Source organism: Puccinia triticina, chromosome 1A, assembly GCF_026914185.1.
Source record: "Puccinia triticina chromosome 1A, complete sequence".
NCBI classification, from domain to species: Eukaryota; Fungi; Basidiomycota; class Pucciniomycetes; order Pucciniales; family Pucciniaceae; genus Puccinia; species Puccinia triticina.
In genome coordinates, this window is record NC_070558.1 from 9,093,253 (window position 1) to 9,114,786 (window position 21,534).

The following is a 21,534-nucleotide window of genomic DNA, read 5'->3' on the forward strand; positions in this document are numbered from 1 at the left end:
GGTCGGCCAGCTCTTGAAGGGTGTACACAGGCTTATTGGTCATGGGGAAATCCTTGGTTGTGGGAGGAGTATCCATGTCGACGTTGGGGGCTGAGAAATAGAGGGCTTGGGCCCAAATCCAGAGGTTATTTGTGTAGATCCCAATCAAACTTTGGGTTGGATTCAACGGATCTTTGATGAATTTTGTTTTGCCATTGCATCCGTACTTCGTCATGATGTGGGCAGTTATTGCGCCAACAAGCTTGATCACCTCAGCTGAGTCCACATCAGCCTTCGGCTGCACATGTGAGAGACCATATCAGCTTTGGCAAGGGCACAGCCACGTCAGAATGATTAAGACGTACATTCAGGACCAAACGATTGGCCTTGCGTTGCAGCGCCAAACGCGTCTCTTTGGGTGTGTAATTGAGAGCTAGGTTTTCGTCCTGAGCTCTTGCCTGTAATTAAAAAAGCCCCGTTCATTAGCATGTGGAATAAACCAACCAAATTTACTCTGTGAGGGGCGCAGGGACAAACCGCGGCGGCTTGCTTCTGATGGGCCACGGGATCATCCATAGTGATCCTAATCACGACATTGTTTGACGGGTTGCGGACCACCTTGGCAACAAAAGCCGCAAATTCCTCCTTGGTCGAAATAGCCACATTTGCCTTGACCCCAAAGACCCGGTTGTTGCGGATGATGCACCTCCACTGCAGTTTACCCCCCTGTGCCTCCATGGTCCGTAGGTGCAATGCCACATGGGCGCGTGCGCCACCGACCCGGTTCATGACCTCCGACTTGAAGTTAGCCCACAAATGCAAGGTGATGCTGGTTGTCCAGGTTGGCTTGTCCGTGGTGCTGTGGCCTAACTTGGACCATTCCAGGGTTGACGCCACAGCCTTTCCCTTATTTGCCACCGCAAGCTGGTGGGCCACTGCGGGGACAAATACCGCACACTCCAGGGCAATTGTACACACGTTCTCTTGCTTTTTGGGGGCAGTTGGTTTGGCTCAGAGGGATTAAAAGGCTGCAAGGTATCGTTTGGCTGGGACTGGGAAGGGTCTTGTGAATCACCAAACAAGACATACAACCTCAAGTCGCCGACATCGCCCAGGGACAGGCCCAAGTAGGATTCCTGAGAGCCATTTGGATCGTTGGGGAATGGGAGGGGCGGCAACATTGAGCTTTGGTGGGTATACATGGAATCCTGACGTGTTCAAAATTGCCAGATCAGCATGTGAAGGTGCAGGACCTGATCATGATGAAGAAAAACTCACCAACAGTGTTTTTTCCTGGGTCCGGATATCGGGGCGGGAGCAAATTCTGAGGTGGGAGACAGATTGACTGGATTCAAGATGTGGCACCGGGGTTTGGAGGGGAGGACAGTTAGTCAGGAGGTTAAGTGGGGGAGGGGACTGGAAGAAATGGCACTCACGATAGGCCAGTCGAAATCTTTTGGGTTGATTAGTGAGGCCTGGTGATGGACGGCAGCTGGAAAAAAATGGGACAGCCGGAATGTGGGTGGGTGGGTTGGGGGGGGGGGGGGGGGGGGGGGGGGGGGGGGGACAGCGGCCAACCGGATTCGGGGGGGGGGGGGGGGGGGGGGGGGGGGGGGCATGGAGAGAGGAGAGAGAGAGGAGGGCGACAGAGAGATGAAGAGCTGTATTCTTCTGTTGGCTGAAGTCAGCTGTGGCTGAATGTGAGGATCCACCTACTACTCAGTTCGCTATGAGGCTATGAAACTTACCCAAGAGGGAAGTTCGCCGAATGCTTGAATAGTAGATATAAGATTCAGTAGATTCCGAGTGTTATAAAGTTTCTTATGAATAAGATTTTGATGGTTTTTGGTTTCCGAGAGTGAATTACTCGGATAGATAACAATATAGATGATGAGGAAAACTATGACAAATAATATCCCGATAGGGAAGAGAGGAAAAGGAGAAGAATCGGACAAATTAAAAGAGCACAACATAAGTCGAATCGTAACAACTCCGATGACATCATCGAGAACAGGAATACGTCATTATCATTAATCATGCGGATCGGAAATTATCATCACCATTGTCCAGGAACACCGCCCCGCCGATCGACCTAGAAAAGGCTTAGTAAGGAAAGCAAAACAATTAGCCCGTCCTTGCGTAACAATCGACTGCATGTCGTAACAATAAGAAATAAGTTGTTACACTGAAGTCAAGTTGGCGGTCCAAAGTCGGACCGCCGGAAAGGCAAGCTTTCTCGATATTGCTGTATGGTGTCCCCTATCATCCACGGGCTTCCGTCCATTTCTCTCCAAAACTCAAAACATTAGCTGAACCATGTCACAGCCTTACGTTTCACTTGGGCACCACGAAAGTCTCCTTGCAGCCATAGCGTGAAGAGATAGGTCCACAATCACTTTGGCTACTGGCTCCAGTTTGTCATCTAGCGCACCATTGCCCTAACATAGTAGATACTTGGACGAGAACATGATCACGAGCAAGAAAGCTTTATTTTACATGGCTCTGTACACGCTAGGGGCCAGTCAACTGTTACTGTCTGCTCCTACGGAAAGCTTGAGTAAGATATTTGCTGATATCTCTCGCTATATCGATCTTCTCTCATTCAATACTCTGACTGGCTTGGCCATGCCTCGCATTTCGGTGCGTCCCTATAGACGATGCCCAATCCGTCCGTCGTGAGCATTTCGCCGACGGCCTTCTCAAGGCTCAGATGGGGGAGAACGGCGAAGGTAAACAATGTCATGTCCTATGTTCCCTTGCGAAAACTTACCAACTAACTGTTTGGATGTCGAGCAGCTAGTCGTGCCATCGCAGGACCGGCGAGGCGCCCAAAATCGGGACCCGTGGAGCCGGAGGGCCGTGCCGGTGGCCCGCAGAAAGCACTTCTTCGGGCCCCCCAGACTAACGACAGAGGATTGACCGACATGGAAAAGATAGGTTTACGAATGCAGCGATTCCTGAAGACCGTCCATAACAGAATAACGAGGCAGGGAGGCCTTACGCGGCAAGACAAAGAGGACTGGGCAAGGCTCGCGGTCGGCTATCGCCAGTGGATGGCCCAGACACATCCGTCCGGGCTGGTGGCCCCTGAGGTCGATGAAGCCGTGCTGCAGACATTCATCAGGGCGATGACCGACCTGTCTAAGATGCCACTTCAACCTGAAGAAGCCTCGTGACTCAGCCGGTCGCCTCCCGCGAGATTCTTGTGTTGGTTCAACAACTTCACTCTTGCCTCGACAGAAAGCAGGATAAGATCAACAAAAGGCATCCACTCTTGACCAACTATCCAGCACTCACTCAAAACCATGGCCCAGTTCTTGCTTCTCTTCTCACCAGAATCTCGCTGGCTTTCGTCTATTGTGGTTCCACTTAAGCTTGAACAACTCCAGATTTTCATTGTGCTAAATTTATGGCTTTGGGGCATACACCCCTGTGAAAGTTTTGTTTTCTGTCCAGCACACAGCTCCAAGCCTGTGCTGTCACCCCCCTCTATCATACAAGCCACGGAATGCTGTGAGGATTTTTCACTCAGCCCCAAAAGGAGCAAAAACCTGGACTTCAATGTCAGTAATGCTGAAAGGATACGGGCCAGGGATTGGTATTGCCCAGGTATTAGATTTTGATACAGGCCAATACATTGGATTGGTGTTAAATCTGAAGAACAATACAATCTGCATGTATTGGTCATCTATTGGATTGCCAATACAACATGGTGGAGGACTTCCCGTTGATCTGGAAAGTCAGATCTGAGCCACCAGATATCAAATTTTGCAGGGAAATCTGGGTCCCCGAAGATCCCCAAAGTGATCCAGAGTTCCAGATTCCAGATTCCCCTGCAAAATCTAAAATTCCAGATCTGTTCAAAAGTGACGGGAAGTCCTCCGGTATTGGGAAAATGTTGGATTTAGTCCAGATTTCCCAGAAAGTGGCATTTTTTGTGAATACAACATGTGTCACTGTCTCTAGCATATAACAAAAAAAAAGACATACATTACAAAAAGGACATGAAAACAGAAGAAAAATTATATATAGTCCATGTTGTTTGGCTACTAGAATGCCTGTATGGTTGGGGGCTTGGTTCAGAAGGAGGGATGAATTTCAATCAAAGTGGAGGCTTTGAAGTTTGAGGGCACATTTTGGGGTTTTCTTGCCTGGCGCAAGAGACAAATCCAGAGTTGCATAGTGGAGTGCAGCATTCTGATTGATCAAGGCATTGGTAAGGAAAACTTTGTTGTCTACTTACCAATGTGGTCTGCTTGAGATCAAGCCATTGAGCCTCTACCCTCTGATAAATCAGAACCTCAAGAGAAAGACTTCAATCTGGCTTTGTTTTTTGCTTCAGTCTACCATCATGACACCTTGTACACCATAGAGATATTCATTTGGTACCCACAGCAGGTACCTCTTGCGCCCACCACACACCCACCCAGTGGTGCCAGGTGTGGTACTACCTGATTTGGCCAGAAAGCGGTGCAGTACCCGGGTACTGCTTGGTACCCTGGCTCAGAATGACTACAGTGCGGGACACCACTTTTGTGCTAGCCCCCTGGGGGTGTCCCAAATGTTGGGCTCGAGAAATTCACAAAAATCCCCCAATACCCTGGGGGTTGTGGGGAGGGTTAGGAGGGTGACCAGTGTAAAAATCACGAGTCCAAGTGCAAGATTTCTTTCCCCACCCTCCAAGATGGCGCCTACATATGACAACAGAACAAAGAGCTCAGATCAAAAGACAAAGAAAAGAGTCCTTACTTCAAAGAAAATCCTCCTCAAGCCAACCAAAAAAGCCGCTGAAACCCTTCTTGCAGCCTTGAAAACCGCCTGTTGTCCTTATTGCTGACAAAGACAACCCTATTTTAATTGAAAGCAAGAATGATCAGGATAATTGTGGTCTATTCAAAACTCCTCTCTTAGAAAAATATCAAGAAGAAGAAATTGCTATGGCTGAAGAGATTCAACAGATGCTTAATTGGTGTCGCAATGGCAAAACCTCCAACGAAAATGATGAAGTTGACAAAGCTACCAGGAAGATCTTGTGGCCAATCTTGTACTCAAAGGATAAAGAAGAGCAAGCACAGAAGAAAAGGCAAATTCTCAAAAGTGGAAATTCAATGTACAAGATGCCAGTTCCTAGCTCCAACCCAAACTCAAAGAAACTTGTTCTTTTCCTATGAATACAAGGCCTTGTTTTTGTACAGCAATGCTCCAAAACCCACTATAAGTGCATAATATACACTTAATACATAGTCTATATGCATAATGCACCTCCATAGTGCCATACTATGGCCTGTAAGTCCATGTGTCCCAAATCCAAACCACCCAAAAAGTGAAACTTTTTTCTGAGCAGTGCCACAGAGCTGGCAAGATATTTATAGAATCCCCTAGCTCTGTAGAGCTCGAAAATGTCACTTTGGTGTATTTTACATGATATATGTAAACCCTGATAGGTCTCAAAAAATAAAAACATTTTTGCGGGCGCGGGCTAGCACAAAAGTGACGTCCCGCACTGTATCTCTAGTACACCAGCAGAAGTTACTGGCAAGATTGTAGCTTTACCTAAACATCCTGTGTTTGAGAAAACACCTGCCATATCAAGCCCTGATGTCATGGACCACACACTCCTGGTTTGAAAGGCTGGAGATCCGAGCTCCTTCCCCATCCTGCAATCTACCATATTGGATCCAAAACCCTCATACTATCTCTTCCTCTCCACAAATCAGACCTGAAAAATGTCTGGAATTCCTTCCTTTTCTTAAACCTCAAAGGAGCCTGGAGCATTGACTCAACAGAACAGCATGCATACCTTTGTCTGGCCAACCACAAGGATATCCTTACAGAGGCAGCCTTTTACATAAAAAAAATCAAAGATAACAATATCAGTACATACATAAATATGCGAGTGTTGGAAACATCAGACTGGTTGGATACAAGTCAACATTTATTAGTGGGATTCAAAGTAAAATCCCGCGTGCATGCAAGTCAATTTGCATACTGGCATGTCCCCCGCCAAACTTCAAACTTACCTTGAGCACCCCGCTCTGAGCGGTCTTGCAGAACTTTCCAGCTCATAGCCTCATACCCATACACCCACAACATTTCGCACTTTCCACCACCCCACACAACCCATCCAACCCTCCAACCTTCTCCGACCATGCCACGTCACACAGAGCGAGCTTCAACAATCAATTGATTAACCCGCCTCATCCAAAGCCAAGTCCGGGGAGCCATGATTGAATCTGCCTTGAACAATGAATCCGACTCAAGCGAGAACAGCGACTTGGAGGATGCTGTCGTCGCGCTCATCATGATCAAGAAACACCGCTACCTCGCTCCTCGCATACGATTGGGCCGTGCTCCAGACAACACCGAATACCTCTTCAGCCTTGACAAAACACGGTTCAAACAGGAATTCAGGATGTCTCAGCCGTATTTCTTTCGTCTTCTCTCCAAAATCGAAGGCCACCCAATATTCCAAAACAACTCGAACGTCCCTCAACGCCCTGTCCGCGAGCAACTGATGGTCACATTGAAGCGGATGGGACTGTATGGCAATGGAGCCTCGGTCGGCATGTTAGCTCGGTTTTTCCGAATATCCGAGGGGGCAGTTATCTTATACTGCTCAAGGACAATAGAGGCCATCCTATCTCTTGAAAGGTTAGTGCTTCTTTTCCTATGGGTTCCAATTGTCTGGTAGATTGATTCTGGTTGGTTTGTCCTTTATTTTTGTAGAACTTATGTCCAATGGCCAGATGCCCAAGCACGTCAAGCACTGGCCTCGCGAATCTCCAGCTTCACGGGATTCCAAAACAGTGTTGGCTTCATCGACGGCACGCTATTTCCTCTATACGACAAGCCAACCATCAATCCTCAAGACTATTACTCTCGTAAGGGCTATTACGGGCTGGGGGCCTTAATAGTTTGTGATGAAGAAAAACGAATCACGTACTACATGAAGGGATGGCCTGGTAAGTCTCTTCATTCCTTTGTTTTGATTTGTTGTCTTAAATTCTTCCTGATGACTCGTTCACCTGCTCAGGATGTTGCCACGATACCCGCCTCTGGGAGAACACTGAGCTCAAGCTCAAGGAGAGCGAGCTTTTCACCCCAGGGCAGTACCTGGTGGCCGATTCAGGTTTTCCGGCCGAATCAAATGTAGTACCAGCATTCAAACGCCCGCCCCATGGGGCCCTGTCTTGACCCCAAAAGCGATTCAACCGCCATCTCAGCTCCGTTCGAGTTTGTAACGAACATTGCATCGGAATCCTCAAAGGACGATTCCAAAGCTTGCGAGGACTTCGGAAAGACCTCAGCTCAGCCGGGACAATGGAAAAGATCACACATTGGATATCAGCATGTGTGATCCTCCATAACTTCCTCCTTCAAGATGATTCCCCTGACTTTTACCAGGGTGAAGTGGACGACATTGATTCAAACAATGACGGAGCCCGACAGGACCGTAGCATCATTGGTAGCCAAATGCGAGATTGCGTCTTTGCTGAGTTAATTGAATACTTAGACTCTTGACGCTTTCCTTGTTCTTGTCCATCCACTCTTTCATTTCTCCGTTTTTGTATTTTATATTGGTCTTCGGAGTCTGTGTCTATTGGTCTTCAGAGTCTGTGTCTTGTGTCAAAAAATAAAATACAAAAATATGTTCAAAACACACGAATACCCAAACAAAGCCCAGAACCCCAAACTTCTACAAATTTGGAGCGAGAGCTTAAGAGCAAAAAACCCAGATCCATGTTTCACAATTGGTTCCGGGCTCTCAGCGATTTTTTGTGCACTCGCTCGCAGGAACTCAGTTCAAAGATATTTTCATTGACCATGTTTCACTATTGGTTCCGGGCTCTCAGCAATTTTCTGTGCACTCGCTCGCAGGAACATAAGAGGAAAAAGAGCAAGTGAAAATTGGCCATTGCAGAAGAAAGAGATTGGAAAATGTACATTGGCTTCAGTCCTTTACAACGATGAAAGTATAGTAGATGAAAGTGGAGAAGAGGGTGTTTACAGATGAGGTCGGCGAGTGAAGATAGAAAGAAATATGTACAACTAAGAAGAGTCATTGGATTCATCATCAGATCCCTCACCTCCGTCATCCATTTCGGCTAATTGGGGGAACTCGATTATTGCCTTAGCCTCAATCTCTTCAAATGATAACCCATGCTCTCTTAATTCTTTCATGTATGCAATCTTGATCTTGCTGGCCTCAGCGCGGGCCCTAGTGATGTCGGCCTGTCGCTTGGAGACAATGGATCGCATGTAAAGCTCTTCGGTATTGTTCCGTTTGTGTCTAGAGGACCGGGTAGAGGATTGGGTGGTAGGACGATTCACATGTGATTTGCGTTTGATTTGCTTGGTCTTCTGGGCCAACACAGCAGGGGTTGAGGTGGAGATTTGTGGAGCAGGAGTTGAGGCGGAGAGTCGGGGTGCAGGCATCAAGGCGGAGACCTCAGGAAGATTGGACTCGTCACTAGCTAGACTGGCAGAGTCATCGGTGTTACGTGTGGGCTCCGTAGGCGGAGGGTCATTGTTGGGCTCGGGAGAGTCCTGTCTACCTGGTTGGTCACCACTGACCGAGGATCGAACATGCAATGGTTCGGTGACCGATCTAGATCCCATGATGGGATCAAGAAAACTCCAATAGCGACATAGAGTGTTGATACAATCTATTTTGGAGAGTCATCAGACAACCTTGCAGTTCAGTTAGATTGCAGCTTGTGTGGAAAGAAGACATACCTTCGACTGTGCGAACACCATTGATTTCATCATTCTCCATGATCCCCTCGCCAGTGTTCTTCAAAAAGTCCCGAGCAGTGTTGTACGAAGATTGGAGGTCTGAAATCTTCTGACGGACTCCTGTAAAAGATAACAGACATCAGACACTGGAAATCAGTAATAAATGAAAAGTGAGAGCATCTACCTTTTGTGTCTCTGTGAGTGATACCCCTGAGGTTCATCAATTGGACAATCTCCAAGCATAGCCGGGTCTTTGTCCGTCCCCTTTCTCCGTTGCCTCGCCAGCGCTTGTAGTTGGTACCTGTTGCAAGCCATTCAAGAACAATCTCAATGCTTGACTCGCCTCCGTTAACTCCATCGCGATCCCATGGAATCAAGGGCTTCTTGGTCTTTGGTCGAGTTGATAGAGGGATTTGGGGTGACATCGTTGAAGGCGAGAGTGTACAAGAAATTCCAAGAAGAGCTTTGTAGATGTGATGGTGTGTTGCAGATGTTTAGGTGAGGATGGGGCTGAGGAGCATTCGAAGAGAGGGAGGTCGATGGCTGTCTTTTATGAGTTTTCTTGGGATCGGGGGCTGGTGACTGTGGCGAGGGGTGATCTTGAGTGGTGACTGAGGTTTGAGATGAGCGCTGAAGGGGCAGGACAGCCGACTTGCGTGGCAAGGCAAGTCGGCGTTCAACTCAAATGTTGAACGTCGACTTGCCAGTTTGGCATGCAAGTCTCCCCGCCAAATTGGGGTATGCAAAGTGACCTGCATGCACGCGCGGGTCAACTTTGAAACCCCCTATTATCCTAAATGTTTGCTTGCAGGAAGCAGAAATGTGACCAGGTGCAACTTTCCAGCCCCTGTCCAGGTTCCAACTACAAGCTGCTTTTTAAAATCTTCAACACCCCGGGTGGAAGTCCGATTGACTTGAAAGATAATTGTCCGGGATTTGGTATCCTGTTTATACAGTTATTGATTGGATACCCATCAAAGCTATGCAAAAACACAAAACAAAGGAATTTGAACACATTTGTATGAGAGAGTTTTTGTGGATTTTGTGCTAAATTAATCATTTGAATTGAAAATAGTGGTGGACTTCTTGTTTTGATCTGGGAAGCTTGCAGAAGTGACCTAGAGCCCAAAAATCTGAATTTCCCTGCAAAAATCTTGTGTGTAAACCAAAACCTGTGGGGGTCCCAGATTGCACAGGAAGTTCTCCAGTCTTCAACAGCCTCTAATAGGATCCGTTGAAGCCCCTGGCATTGCTTGGTGGTCAGTGGTGCCTATCAAATCATAAATTTGACTCTTTTGGAGACCTTAAGTTAAAATCACAATAGTTTTCAATTAACTGGAAGCATTGAGGTGTACTATTGCAAGTTTGAGTGTAGACCCATCTTTTTTTTTAAAAAAAAAAGCTGGGGGACATTTTGTCAAACTTTCAGTCTTTTGCAGAAAAAGTTTGTTCCATGAGCGCCCCAATAGCACTCTTCACGTAAGCTAAACATCAGCAAGATTGAAATAAAGTTTATCCCATTGTGCCAGCCAATTTGGCTGGGAAAGTATGCTGATGTATATCTCTCACCATGGTCATAGATTTCTTATGTGAACAGATCTTTAGGAATACGCAGGTGACACTGGACATCACGCCAGAAATGGTCTCCAAATGGACCCGGTACCCCACAATCCTCTCTGGGTTTCCTTCTTAAGACTCAAAAACACCTTGGCCTTGAATCAACGGAGTGTCACATCAGTGATCTGTTGTATGAGCTTTCTTTTTCTGATTTCTTGAATGGCGAACTCCTTATTTGGTGTGCTTTTGGTCGCAAGAAGTGCGGTTTCTGCTCTCGTTCCATTCCAACAAACATGCAATGCCGCCTAATTCACAAGAGGGATATCAGCAAGAGGCGGAGAAGGGTTTTAACGTTGTGTACATCTGATATTGATTGATATCAAGGTTGTCATTATGGTCAAGTTTGTAGTAGAAAATCAAACAGGCCGAAGACGATAACCTATCCTTTTAAGAAAATTATGTGGTATCCATTTCTACTCCTGCAGGCTGACCGACTCCAGGGATAGGTTTCTCAGCTTCCCGGTCGACAGGAAGCTGAGGCTGAGCAACAGCGGCTGTAGGCGCAGCAGGGAAGCCAGAAAGGCTGCTATCATAGAGCCCAATGTTCCCGTCGTCGCCAATAAACTCGCCATCTTTATTATCCTTCAGATACGACACACTCCGCTTTTCGTCCAAAAACAAGCTGTAGCACTTTTTGATGTCTGGGACATCTACTTCTTTCGACTTCCTTCGTTTGGCTACCATCGACGATGTCGTTATTAGCTGAATCCCATATCTTTTTTTTTGCGTATGAAGTACGGGCCAATGTTCATTATCAGCATCTTCATCTTGTAGCAATGTGGGAAAGATTCTTCTACCTCAGTGAGCTTTCTGATGCTATCCGTGTAAGAATTTCTAATGCCTTTGGCGTTAAGATTGCATCTTCCTCCTCGCATCTAATTCATAAAAAGGCATGCGAGGAAATACCAAGTCAGTCCTACTTCGCAAGAAGTTTGAGGAAGGAGGAAAGTATACTGACCGGATTGATAGTATAGTACGAACGTCATCGGCCGAGTAAGCGCTGGTGCTAATGATCAGTGCTCGATCCAATAAATCCATTGGAACGCCATGTGGACTTTTGTATCTGGTACCCCTGATCCTCGCCCATCCTCGATTGGAGGCCATGATGACTATTGGCGCCAGTTCGGTCTCTAGAGCCCTGTTCAAGAACGAAAAGCACTCGATATCTAGCATGTGAACCTGAGATCGAAGGTCTCAGTATCACTACAAGATCAATGCGATGTTAATCAATAAACTAAGAGCCAGGCTAGATCCTCACTTCGTCAATAAACAGTACTCCGGGAACGATCTCTGCCTTGCCCTCTTCTCGCCAATCTGCCACTTTGGAGTTGATCTGGTCTCGAAGCTCCGACTTGATCTCCCCCGTCTCACCACTAAACAGGGCTAAAAATCCCTGTGTCCGTGAGTTGATAACATCGATCTCATGTAAGGAAACTGTGTGGACCACTTGTTTTTTGGTTTGAAGCTCCCCCTCGGGACATTGTACAAACTTGGTCTGCAGGTATTAAATCAACGTCAGTGTATAAGTTTCGCCACGTCTTTTATTCATCGCAAGTACGCGTTATTGAGTCAGTGAAACCACTTGCATCAGCTCCCATCGCGTCATAGTCTCTGGCCCGGGTAAAACTCTTACCCAATTTGGAGATCTTTCCAGTTGATTTATCGATCAAGATCACGTCGCCTGCAATCACTTTCTCCTTGTTCAGACCTTCAATCATCTTGTTTCCCAGTTCATAAATCGTTTCCATGTCGCTCGTCTTCATCGTCAACTTGCCGGTTTTTGTTGCCTGTGGTTAATCCACTGGCGCATCAGATCGCGGCGAGCCTTGCTTCACAAGAAAGATAGTGCCGACCAACTTACACCGGTTAAGCTGCGATCGATCTGAATCTCGACCACCTCACCTTGGATCACCTCACTTTCTTCTCTGATCCGAACGCCAATTGATCGTCGAAAGGCCTGTGTCAGAGCTTCTGTTTTAGACATCTCCAGTGAGAATATTTCGGTGGCCGAGAGAGTCGTGAAAGGCACGTTGGATCCCAGAGACTGGGCCATACCTTCAGACCAGGTGTTCCGGGATGAGTGAGGCATGAGTATCAAGTCTGTTTTGAAAACAGACAAAGAGGCGTCTGACCCATTGCAATTGCTGTCTTTCCTGAACTAGGTGGGCCGGCCATGAGAATTGCTCGACCTGCAATCCGTCCTTGCTGGACCATCTTCAGAATCACGCCCGCTGCTTTTCGCGCCTTGATCTGACCGACCATCCCCTGCGCATTGGGCTTCGGTTCCAGTCGCTCATCCAGCCCCAATCCACGAATGTGAGAATGAGCACCTAAAGCGAGTAGCACGTATTATATCAATATTCGCGTTGTAGCCTTCTCATCGGTTTTAGGAAAGGAATGAGTTTGAAGACGACGACTGCTGACCGATCCGTTCGAGCTTGACGATATCCCTGACTTCAGTCGAAGTCGCAATGGTTGAGAGGGCCTGTCAAGCGAGGGTAAGAGTAGCAGATCATTAAACGCTTGACTAAACTGTTGACTGGCAAACCCGACTGACCATTTCTTGTCTTCCAACGATGTATAGTGGGAAGTTGGGTGTATTATGCCGAGTGAAGTTTTGGAGGTAAGCCCTCGCGGGGGGCGCCTCTCGGGGGCGCGGGGCCGTCCAGAAAGTCATATTGAATAAACCTTGCTGGACTTTATGCAAAACACATCGATCGGTCTTGGCCAGTTTACCACACGGGGTTGCCTGTTGACCATCTCACGAGCTTAACTAAGCCTCTCGTGGTGAGCGAGAGTGCGGGCAGGTCTGGGCGGCAGCCCAGTCTCACCAGAGAGGCTTATGCACAAGCACGCAAATCCCGCGTGAGCGTGGCGTGATATAGAGGCCGTTTTTAAGGTATTCTCTTGTGGCTTCTACACTACTCATCACAAGTTCTTGTTGTTTTGTTTTTCTGGCTGTTTGCCATGCTCGTGATTTTTCCGTTTTTTTTTGTTGATGTATTTCCGTTCCTTCATTTTTGAAAACGGATATCAAGAAATTCAAAATAAATCATTCCAATTAATTAAGCGGTCACATTATAATGAAGAACATCATGTAATATCGATTACTAACCATAATTAACAAAACAGTAATTACATAGAGAGCAACTAAATGAACATTAACAACAGTGAAATAAAGAGCCCAATTCGGTACATGAGCATGTTGATCGAGGCAAGTCCAAGTTGATCAAAATCAACAGAAGACCCCCACGAATATCAGTCAAGATCACAATGTCCGACACCCAGATGAACAAAGCCCCCTTGCCTCCTCAACAAGATGATCGATCGGATCCGCTTGACCCATTGCCCCTGAACAGGACGACCGAAGATCCCTTGCCTTTTGAGGAAATATTGGAAGTCAACACAGAAAAATCATCGTCGGGAGGAGCCGGGCGAGTGCTCAAGAACAAAGCAGGCCAGCTTACCTTGAATACAAAAATTATTGAGATGGCTCATGACAAAACGATCGAAATGTTGAAGAATCGGTCGGCAGCAGTATACGGTCCCCAGCCGCCAAAGCAAGTCCAACTGGACTCCGTTATCGATTTAATTCACCGTCGTGATACTTTTGTCCTCGCCGGGACAGGAGTTGGGAAGACACGGATCGCTGAGATGTATTGGGATCTATTTCCCAAGTATAAAAAGCCAATCGTCTTGGCATTGAACCCTCTGGACTCTCTCGGTGATAATCAGGTATGCACTGTTGTCAAATCAATACAAGAAGTCAGACTAAACTCTGCTACATATGTAGGTACAGGAGAAAAAGAATTTAAATATATCAGCGATCAATCTGACAAAGATGAACTTGAACGAGACCGTTGAAAAAGATATACTGAAGGGGGTTTATTCTTTTATCTACCTGGTAAGCCAATGGATTGGCTAGCGTTGGAAAGAATATTTGAGCTGACAGTTTGGCAGAGCCCCGAGGTGTTGTTGAACAATGCCATTTTCAGTAGGATTTTTTACAACGAAACGTTCCAGGATCGAGTTTCGTTGGTGGTGGTAGATGAAGCACACATGATCTATGTATGGGGCTTGGTGGCCAGCGGAAAATCTAAGAAGCTTTTTTCGCATGGGCGGCATCAGGATTGGGCGGTTTTTCGGCCATCGTATGGAGACATTGCGGCCCGGCTTCTAGGAATTAATGCGCCGTTACTCCTTCTATCAGCCACCTGCCGGCCACAAGCAATCAAAGGAATACTCAAGAGCCTGAAGATAACAGAAGAATCTATGTCTTACCGGCGCGCAGAACTCAGTCGACCAGAAATCCGCATCATCCGGGTGCCAATGAAGTGTTCGCTGAAGTCATGCGACGACCTCCTACAACTATATGGCCCGCGTTCCTGCATCCCCGACAACGAGATAATACCTACATTGATCTACTCAAACACTCGTAATCTTACAATGCAGGCTTCCAAGGTCGTCCACGAGGCCAGGCGGATTCCGGGTGGCCACGGAGATGCTAACAGTACCTTTGCCCGGAGGTTCCACGCATGTTCGGGTGACGTGAGCAAGGAGGAGACCACCACGAAGTTTGCGGCTGGGGAATTTCCGGTGATCTCATGTACGATGGCCCTGGGCCTCGGTCAGAATTGGAAACGGGTCCGTTCCGTAGTTCACGTTGGACGAGGTGATCCCGCATCCATTTGCCAGATGATTGGCCGCTGTGGGAGAGGTGGTTCCAATGGATTAGCTATCTTATTTGTTGAAAAAAATCGCGATGGAGGTACCCCCAGGTACCGTGGAACATGCTACTTTGATTATCAACGGATTTCTCGTGTACGGCCTCTTGAAAATCGAGGTTGTTGATGCAGATTAGGGGACAGAATTTGGGAGACGCCGCTGGACCTAGCTTCATGTCGTTCTTGATTTTTTGTTCAGCTTTCTTTCCAAGCGTGCGCAATGCCGAATGAGCGGTCTGACGACAGGAGCTCAATCCGATAAAGTTGAGGTATTTGTTCACCCGATCTGAGATGCCACAGGCGACGAAGGTGATGGCATTTTCCAGCTGCATTGAGTTTTTGCGCCGGTTGGAAGTAAATGTGACCATCGAACAAATAGTTTTAGATATCTGCATACAAACAAACAACTACATACTTCAACAACAAACCAATGAAAGATGCAGACAAGAAACAGACATACAACATGGGCTCGGTGAATCTTTGCTGCAGCTTTAGCGTCCTGATCCATCTCGACAGGCTCGTCAAAGGGACCCCGGAGAGAGTCGGTGTCGTCCTTGTCATCTTCATCGGTGTCTGAATCGTCGTCCTTCATAGCGGACTGGTGCAAGATTTTCGACTTGAGGAGCCGGTAAAGAAAAGGATGTTCCTCGTCGATCATCTGCTTGTCCCTCTTCGCTTGGTTTTCCTCGCTGAAAAAATCAGCCTTGATCGTTTTCGAGCTGTAATATAGGCCTCGAGGATTTTCGCGTTTCTCATCAACTTTGAGAATTTTCTGGGCCTGAATGTCAACAAAAAATCAAACTATTAGTGATGAATTGCTCAATCAAGGTGCCTGTCTCTGTAAAACACTTGCCTCGCGAAGAATGAAACCGCCCCAGTTTTTCTCGCCGGGTTCGTGAGAGCATATCATCGTACCAATTGCCTCAAGAAGGATCCTCGTGGAGTCCCAGCCATCATCCGACCAAAGCCGACGCCGACTGACTATGCTGATTTCTTCTTGCTCCACGAAAGCAAGGAAGAATTGCTTTGGCGACATCTTGAGTGAATTCATTACCTCACAAATGTAGGAAACTTTTGATGCCTCGGTCGACAGGTCGGTCGGTCGTTCAGGTGGCGGGAGCATCTTGAGTTTTTGGTTGGCTGAGTATATTGACCGATCAAGGATTATGATCGGATGATCGGATGGAGACAGGAGGAGGATGTATGCGGATTTGCAGGTTTACCGAGTAATATGAGCTTTTCGGTAGTTTTATGACGTTCCTCCTTGATAAGCATAATTATGCTTCAAGTGTGGCTGCGCTCGGTCCCTGTGATAAAATCAAGATTCGAAATCTTGAACTTCAGATTTTTTTTTCCAATGGAAGCAATCATGATTGTGCACCTAAAAAAATACCAAAAATTCGAAAAGATGTAGATGTTTGTTGTATCAAAACGTAGAAAGAATCTACAGAGTAGTGAAGGCGTGGTGACGGAAAGCATAGCGCTCCCAGACAAACACTCATGGAAAACGCTCACGCGAGAAAAGCGTTTTTGTATGCAAGTCCCTCCCTCCGGGAGGGGTCGCTTCGCGACCAGCCAAATGCTGCACGGCCCGCAGGAGGCTGGGACCTTGTGTTAAGTTCGACCATCTCACCAACACCGCATCAATGCATCATGTCCGACCGAGGGCCCTCATCAGCAGAGCCCATCCAATCGGGCTCATCGACTCCGCCAGGCAGCCCTTCGCCATCGCTCTCAACCGACGAACACTCGAAACTCTTGAAGATCTGGTCCCGGAATTTACGCTTCCCGGCGGCTGCCCAGCCCGAAATTAGTTGAGCCATCAACATCCTTCTCAGATATCACCGCCAGACCAATTGATATGTTGGATGGCTGAGCTTTACTCTCTGGAATCTTTCCTATCAGTCAGAGCGGATCAGAAGGATGCCTATTTTGTCGACTCCCTGCAAGATCAGATTGAACCCTTGGTGAGGGCTATGAAAGGTAAACACCTGTTGTATTACTACTGCCATTGTTGATTCTTAAACCTATTTATTCCCTCTGCGTGTAAGGTTCTCGATGGGTCAATAACAATTCGGCAAAACTACAGGAAGCTAGCAAATTGATTTACTTATCATTGACCACCTTACCAGGTCCGTTCATCTCCTTTGCTGTGCAAAAATCCACCATCTGAAATATCTTCGCTTTCATACCTTCTTGCTATGCATCATTCAAATTTTATGATCCTTCTTCTCCACCTCTTGACACCACTCAGGTTCTCAAACTCTAGGAGAAGAGTATTGCGATATTGTTCAATTTGATGCATTCACCAACACCCTTCCTCCCCTATACGTAAGTTGCGAGCTCATCATCATCTCACTGTGCCCAAACAAAAGTTACATATTCCGAGGTATTGACTGGTTTTCGGTCTGGTATTAATACGACAAGCGCAGAGTGATTTTGATATTTGTTGAAGTATTTTCTGCGAGGTTGTTGGCCAAACTCTACGATCGTATCCGACAATACATAGCAAGATTGAATGATCGGTACTCAACAAGCAATGAAGATCATGCCTCAGAACCCTCTCAAAGCGAATCAAGGTTCGAATCAGCCAAGAAGCAGTTGTGCCTATTACTAGGTTATCTTCCCAACAGTCTCGATCGGTCCACCCTCGATTCTTGCAACGCTTTGCACCTCTCCATCTTTTATTTGACCGGAAAATATTTTACGTGGACCAAGCGATTCAGTGGGATTACTTATGTGTGTTTGATCAACGAAGAATTGAAGCTGGAGCTTTTGTATTTGTGCTTACACGGCCTTACTTTTCTTTCCCAATTGCAGATCTCCGACCGACTGAGACCATTGAGACCAGATGGACTTGGTCGAGAGTCACCGCCATCGTACGAGGTCTTGGGGGTGCTCATGATGATCCAAGTAGCCGTTAAGGTCTTGGAAACGCACCGACAAGTCAGGCGGAGACGTGAGCTGTTACGACTAGCTTCAGAACCGGCACCAGTTCTCGACGAAAAAGAGAGCGACCCCAAGAAATCAAAACGAGTGCTCACGGTTGATGGACGCTTGATTGACGAGATCATGATCGAACCTGAAGAAGAGGACGATGATGGCTTGGGCGAAGAGCCTGAGAAGGAAAAGCTAGAGGAACAAGATATCGTAGAAGATTGTCCGGAGGGTGTCTTGATTGATGATCTATCTGACCAAGTCACCACTCGACGATGTACGCTGTGCTTGGGGCCTCGAAAAGAACAAACCAGTTTGGAGTGTGGTCATGTATTTTGTTGGAGATGTCTTGTCAGTTGGGTAAGAGAAAAAGTAAGCCCTTCTCCTTTTTTACATCTCGCAAATGCATCCGGCTTATCGCTTTTGTTTTACTTCTCTGTAACTGTAGCCCGAATGTCCTCTCTGTCGCCATTCCGTCTATGTGGCCGAACTGCTCCCTTTGTATAACTTCTGATGCCAGGTCCGCTACCGCGCCTTGGTGACAAACACCAAGAAACATCAAATCTTTACAAGTGGGAAATCTGAAGAATGTGTACATGTAGCCTATCTTGTTCTATTTATCTGAAAAGTGTCTATGAAAGAGAGTTGCAACCTTGTCATGTCAGCACAGTGAAAGGCCTTTATGAACAACTTTTCAAAACAAGTTAAGAGTTGTTCTGATTGCCAAGGAAAACCCAAATGTGGACACTGGACAGCTTAACAATTTTTTGAAAAGTTATTAATAAAGGCCTTAAAATTGGCTCTAAAGTTTTTCTAAATTTCTATTATGAACCACCCTATTATACTTTAGGCCCTGTTTGAATGCCCTGTTATTGATAAATGAGCAAATTTATCACATGCAACACAAATTTCACCCCCTGTCTTCACCAAATTTTATGAACCCCTGGGGTCATATGTGAACACACATTTATCATTTATAATGTGGCATCCAAACGGGGCCTTAGTTTTCACTAATCTTACAATAATTTTATCAAGGCAGTGGAATGAAACATGCAATAATTTGAGTTTTTTTTTGTTGATAAAAGCTGTAAATTGGGCTTGGCAATGTTCCATTTATGGTCTTCAAAGTTGAAATTCATTCATGCATAATAGGCCGGTTCATGTTGGGCTTTGACTAGCAAGATTTTAATTACAATCATGCACGTTTAATGTCAGCTCTTGCTGAAAGGCGGACTCCCACGGCCATTTTTAAGCTTTTTAAGCTTACTTTTTTATCAATCAGCACCACCAATTTTAGTCGGGGGCATAAAATGCCCCAGTGTGAACCAGGCTAATGTGTAAATCATAAATTCACAAAACATTGTTTGCAGGGAGATCTCCCCAATCTGCTTATGTAATCTTTGGTTTGCTTAGAGGACCCTGGCAAGCCCTAAGATAGGGGGGTGTTGAAAAAGTCTGAATTTTGGCAAAATTCACACCCAGGGACTGTTTTTTTGGCAAATACATACCTTTTAAAGAGTATGCTTGCCCTAAAGTCCCCTGAAAAGGTGGGATCCCCAAGGCAATAATGGGGCCAAGCCTGAACCATAGATTTCATCAGTGTTGATCCATTTTGCATACCCAAAACGGGCTATTTCAAGAGTACCTTTGGGCAAAATTCTTCAGTTCATACCTCTTTTGAGAGTATGATATTGGGCTTGTTGCCCATTTGACTTAGATTTTTCAACACCCTGCTATATGCTGGCTTGCAGGGGTCCTTTTCCTAGCCAACAAAGCTTTATGGATTTATGATTTGCACATTTAGGCATGCATGAATTTCATCTTTGAAGACCATAATTGGCCATCCTGCACTGATATCCTCAAGTTTTGAATGTAATCAAAAGAAGAAGACATATTACAGATTTCAAGATGTTAATGTTGAAAAAATATTGGAGACATACCTGTAGAGTACTCTGCCACTGGTGGTGCTGTGGGAGAACTCAATATTATATTGGTTGCCCCTTGTCAGCCTTACCACAGGGGGTTGCAACCAATTCAGCCCCTTTTGCAGTGTTAACACCATCATCAATCCTCCCCAATTAGGAAAGACCTCCTTACCCTTCAAATATGGTATGTCATCCACCAAAAACCTACTGTTACACTAATAATTTGAATGGTGCACTTGATGTGATAAACTGGGGCTGGAGCAGCATAGCAAGGCAAGTGAGTGTGTTGGAAAGGATGATTTTCATTGCAAAATAAAGAAGGAAAAGACAAGGAAGTAAACTATACCTGGAGCAGCAGAGTGAGCTGAGTGAGTGTGTTGGAAAGGATGAGGAAAAGGGCCTTTCCAACAGCTGCTCCTTCAGGTTAAATAGAGATACGAGATGAACTACAAGAGGTCACAATGTGTGATATGTATGTTAAAAGACAACAAATCGCAACTGCAACAGCACCATGTACCATTGGCCAGAACCTGAAAGTGTAGCAGATATTTCTCCGCTACACTCAACACTTTCAGATATTCATTGAAATCCAAAGGACTTTTTTTTGTGTCTAGTCTGAATTAATTTTGTCCTGTGATTGGCCAGAAGGGATGAGTAAGTTCTATGGATATCACATTTGATTGTGCGGTTAACAAGGAAGTTGAGGGTACCTGACTTCCTCCTAGGTCTCGTTACGTAGTACTCCTTTCTCAGTTAAAGGGTTGGACATCAAGCAAGACTAGTGGTACATCCACAATTGAATCTGCGGCCGATGGGGCTTACCCGCGTCATCGCCCCCCACATATTACTGCGTTCTATGTATACTCTCATTATTTTGAGCGATCTCAGCCTCTCGAATGGCCTTTCTAAGAGCCTCCGACTTGTACTTCTTCGGGCGGGTCACCGCCAGCAACATTCTCAGAATGTTGTGCGCTTTAGAAGCTTCAACAATTTTAATGCGGATGTCTCTTTTGTTGTAGGCTTGAATATAAAGGTTTTCTGTTGTGTGTGCTGGTAGGGTTGCTTGGTCGTGGCATCTGCCGAGACACAAAGGTTGTGTGCTCCGTATCACAGCACATCGCAGTAATTTCTGCTGTGTATAGACAGCTCGCTTCTGAGTTCTGCCCCGCCGGAACTGCCGCGGCCCATGAGCCCAGTCTTCATATCTCCTCCCAAAGGAAGACTATCAAGTCTGCAGGGCTGGTTTGAGTACCACAAGTCCGTCGATTTCCATTCGACTTACATATTTGCAGCTCGAGTTTGAAAAATGCCCATCTGGCTTCCTAGTTTGGCCGGCTGTCTTGCCCCGAAACTCGGAGGTTTTACTCATCTTTTGCCACCTTCGGAAGTTACCAGTCAGTCATGTCTCCTTACTCCCCCTCCCTTCGCATAAATCCGACTTGATACCTGGGCGAGTGGCGGTTTGAATATAATTTTTATTTTCGACTTGATCTCAACCTGGATGGACTCTCCTAAACGTTAACCATGTCTCCAAGATCTACGCTTCACTCGGAAAGCCCAAGGACTCTTACAACAAAGTAAGACAATGCAAGGTTTTTTTCTTCATCAAAGCGACT

The 21,534-nt window shown here is 46.3% G+C and overlaps 4 protein-coding genes across 4 annotated transcripts; 1 reads left to right on the forward strand and 3 right to left on the reverse strand.

The window, feature by feature from the left end:
- Window positions 1-2,918: 2,918 nt before the first annotated feature.
- PtA15_1A1015 (uncharacterized protein) lies at window positions 2,919-3,286 on the reverse strand (the record flags this gene model as incomplete). Its single annotated transcript, XM_053165076.1, has 2 exons — window positions 2,919-3,211; window positions 3,277-3,286. The coding sequence occupies 2 exons, from the start codon at window positions 3,284-3,286 to the stop codon at window positions 2,919-2,921; spliced, it is 303 nt and encodes a 100-aa protein (XP_053017228.1).
- Window positions 3,287-8,028: 4,742 nt separating this feature from the next.
- Window positions 8,029-8,936, reverse strand: PtA15_1A1016 (uncharacterized protein; the record flags this gene model as incomplete). The annotated part of the gene is made up of 3 exons (XM_053165077.1): window positions 8,029-8,645; window positions 8,716-8,835; window positions 8,900-8,936. 3 exons carry the CDS (start codon window positions 8,934-8,936, stop codon window positions 8,029-8,031), a joined length of 774 nt encoding a protein of 257 aa, XP_053017229.1.
- A 1,792-nt stretch (window positions 8,937-10,728) lies between these two features.
- On the reverse strand, window positions 10,729-13,009 carry PtA15_1A1017 (uncharacterized protein; the record flags this gene model as incomplete). The annotated part of the gene is made up of 9 exons (XM_053165078.1): window positions 10,729-11,047; window positions 11,130-11,207; window positions 11,291-11,511; window positions 11,591-11,766; window positions 11,966-12,119; window positions 12,194-12,432; window positions 12,465-12,662; window positions 12,757-12,817; window positions 12,890-13,009. The coding sequence occupies 9 exons, from the start codon at window positions 13,007-13,009 to the stop codon at window positions 10,729-10,731; spliced, it is 1,566 nt and encodes a 521-aa protein (XP_053017230.1).
- Window positions 13,010-16,709: 3,700 nt separating this feature from the next.
- On the forward strand, window positions 16,710-18,666 carry PtA15_1A1018 (uncharacterized protein; the record flags this gene model as incomplete). Its single annotated transcript, XM_053165079.1, has 8 exons — window positions 16,710-16,869; window positions 16,962-17,039; window positions 17,108-17,188; window positions 17,311-17,387; window positions 17,484-17,795; window positions 17,877-18,365; window positions 18,514-18,583; window positions 18,623-18,666. The coding sequence occupies 8 exons, from the start codon at window positions 16,710-16,712 to the stop codon at window positions 18,664-18,666; spliced, it is 1,311 nt and encodes a 436-aa protein (XP_053017231.1).
- Window positions 18,667-21,534: the final 2,868 nt, after the last annotated feature.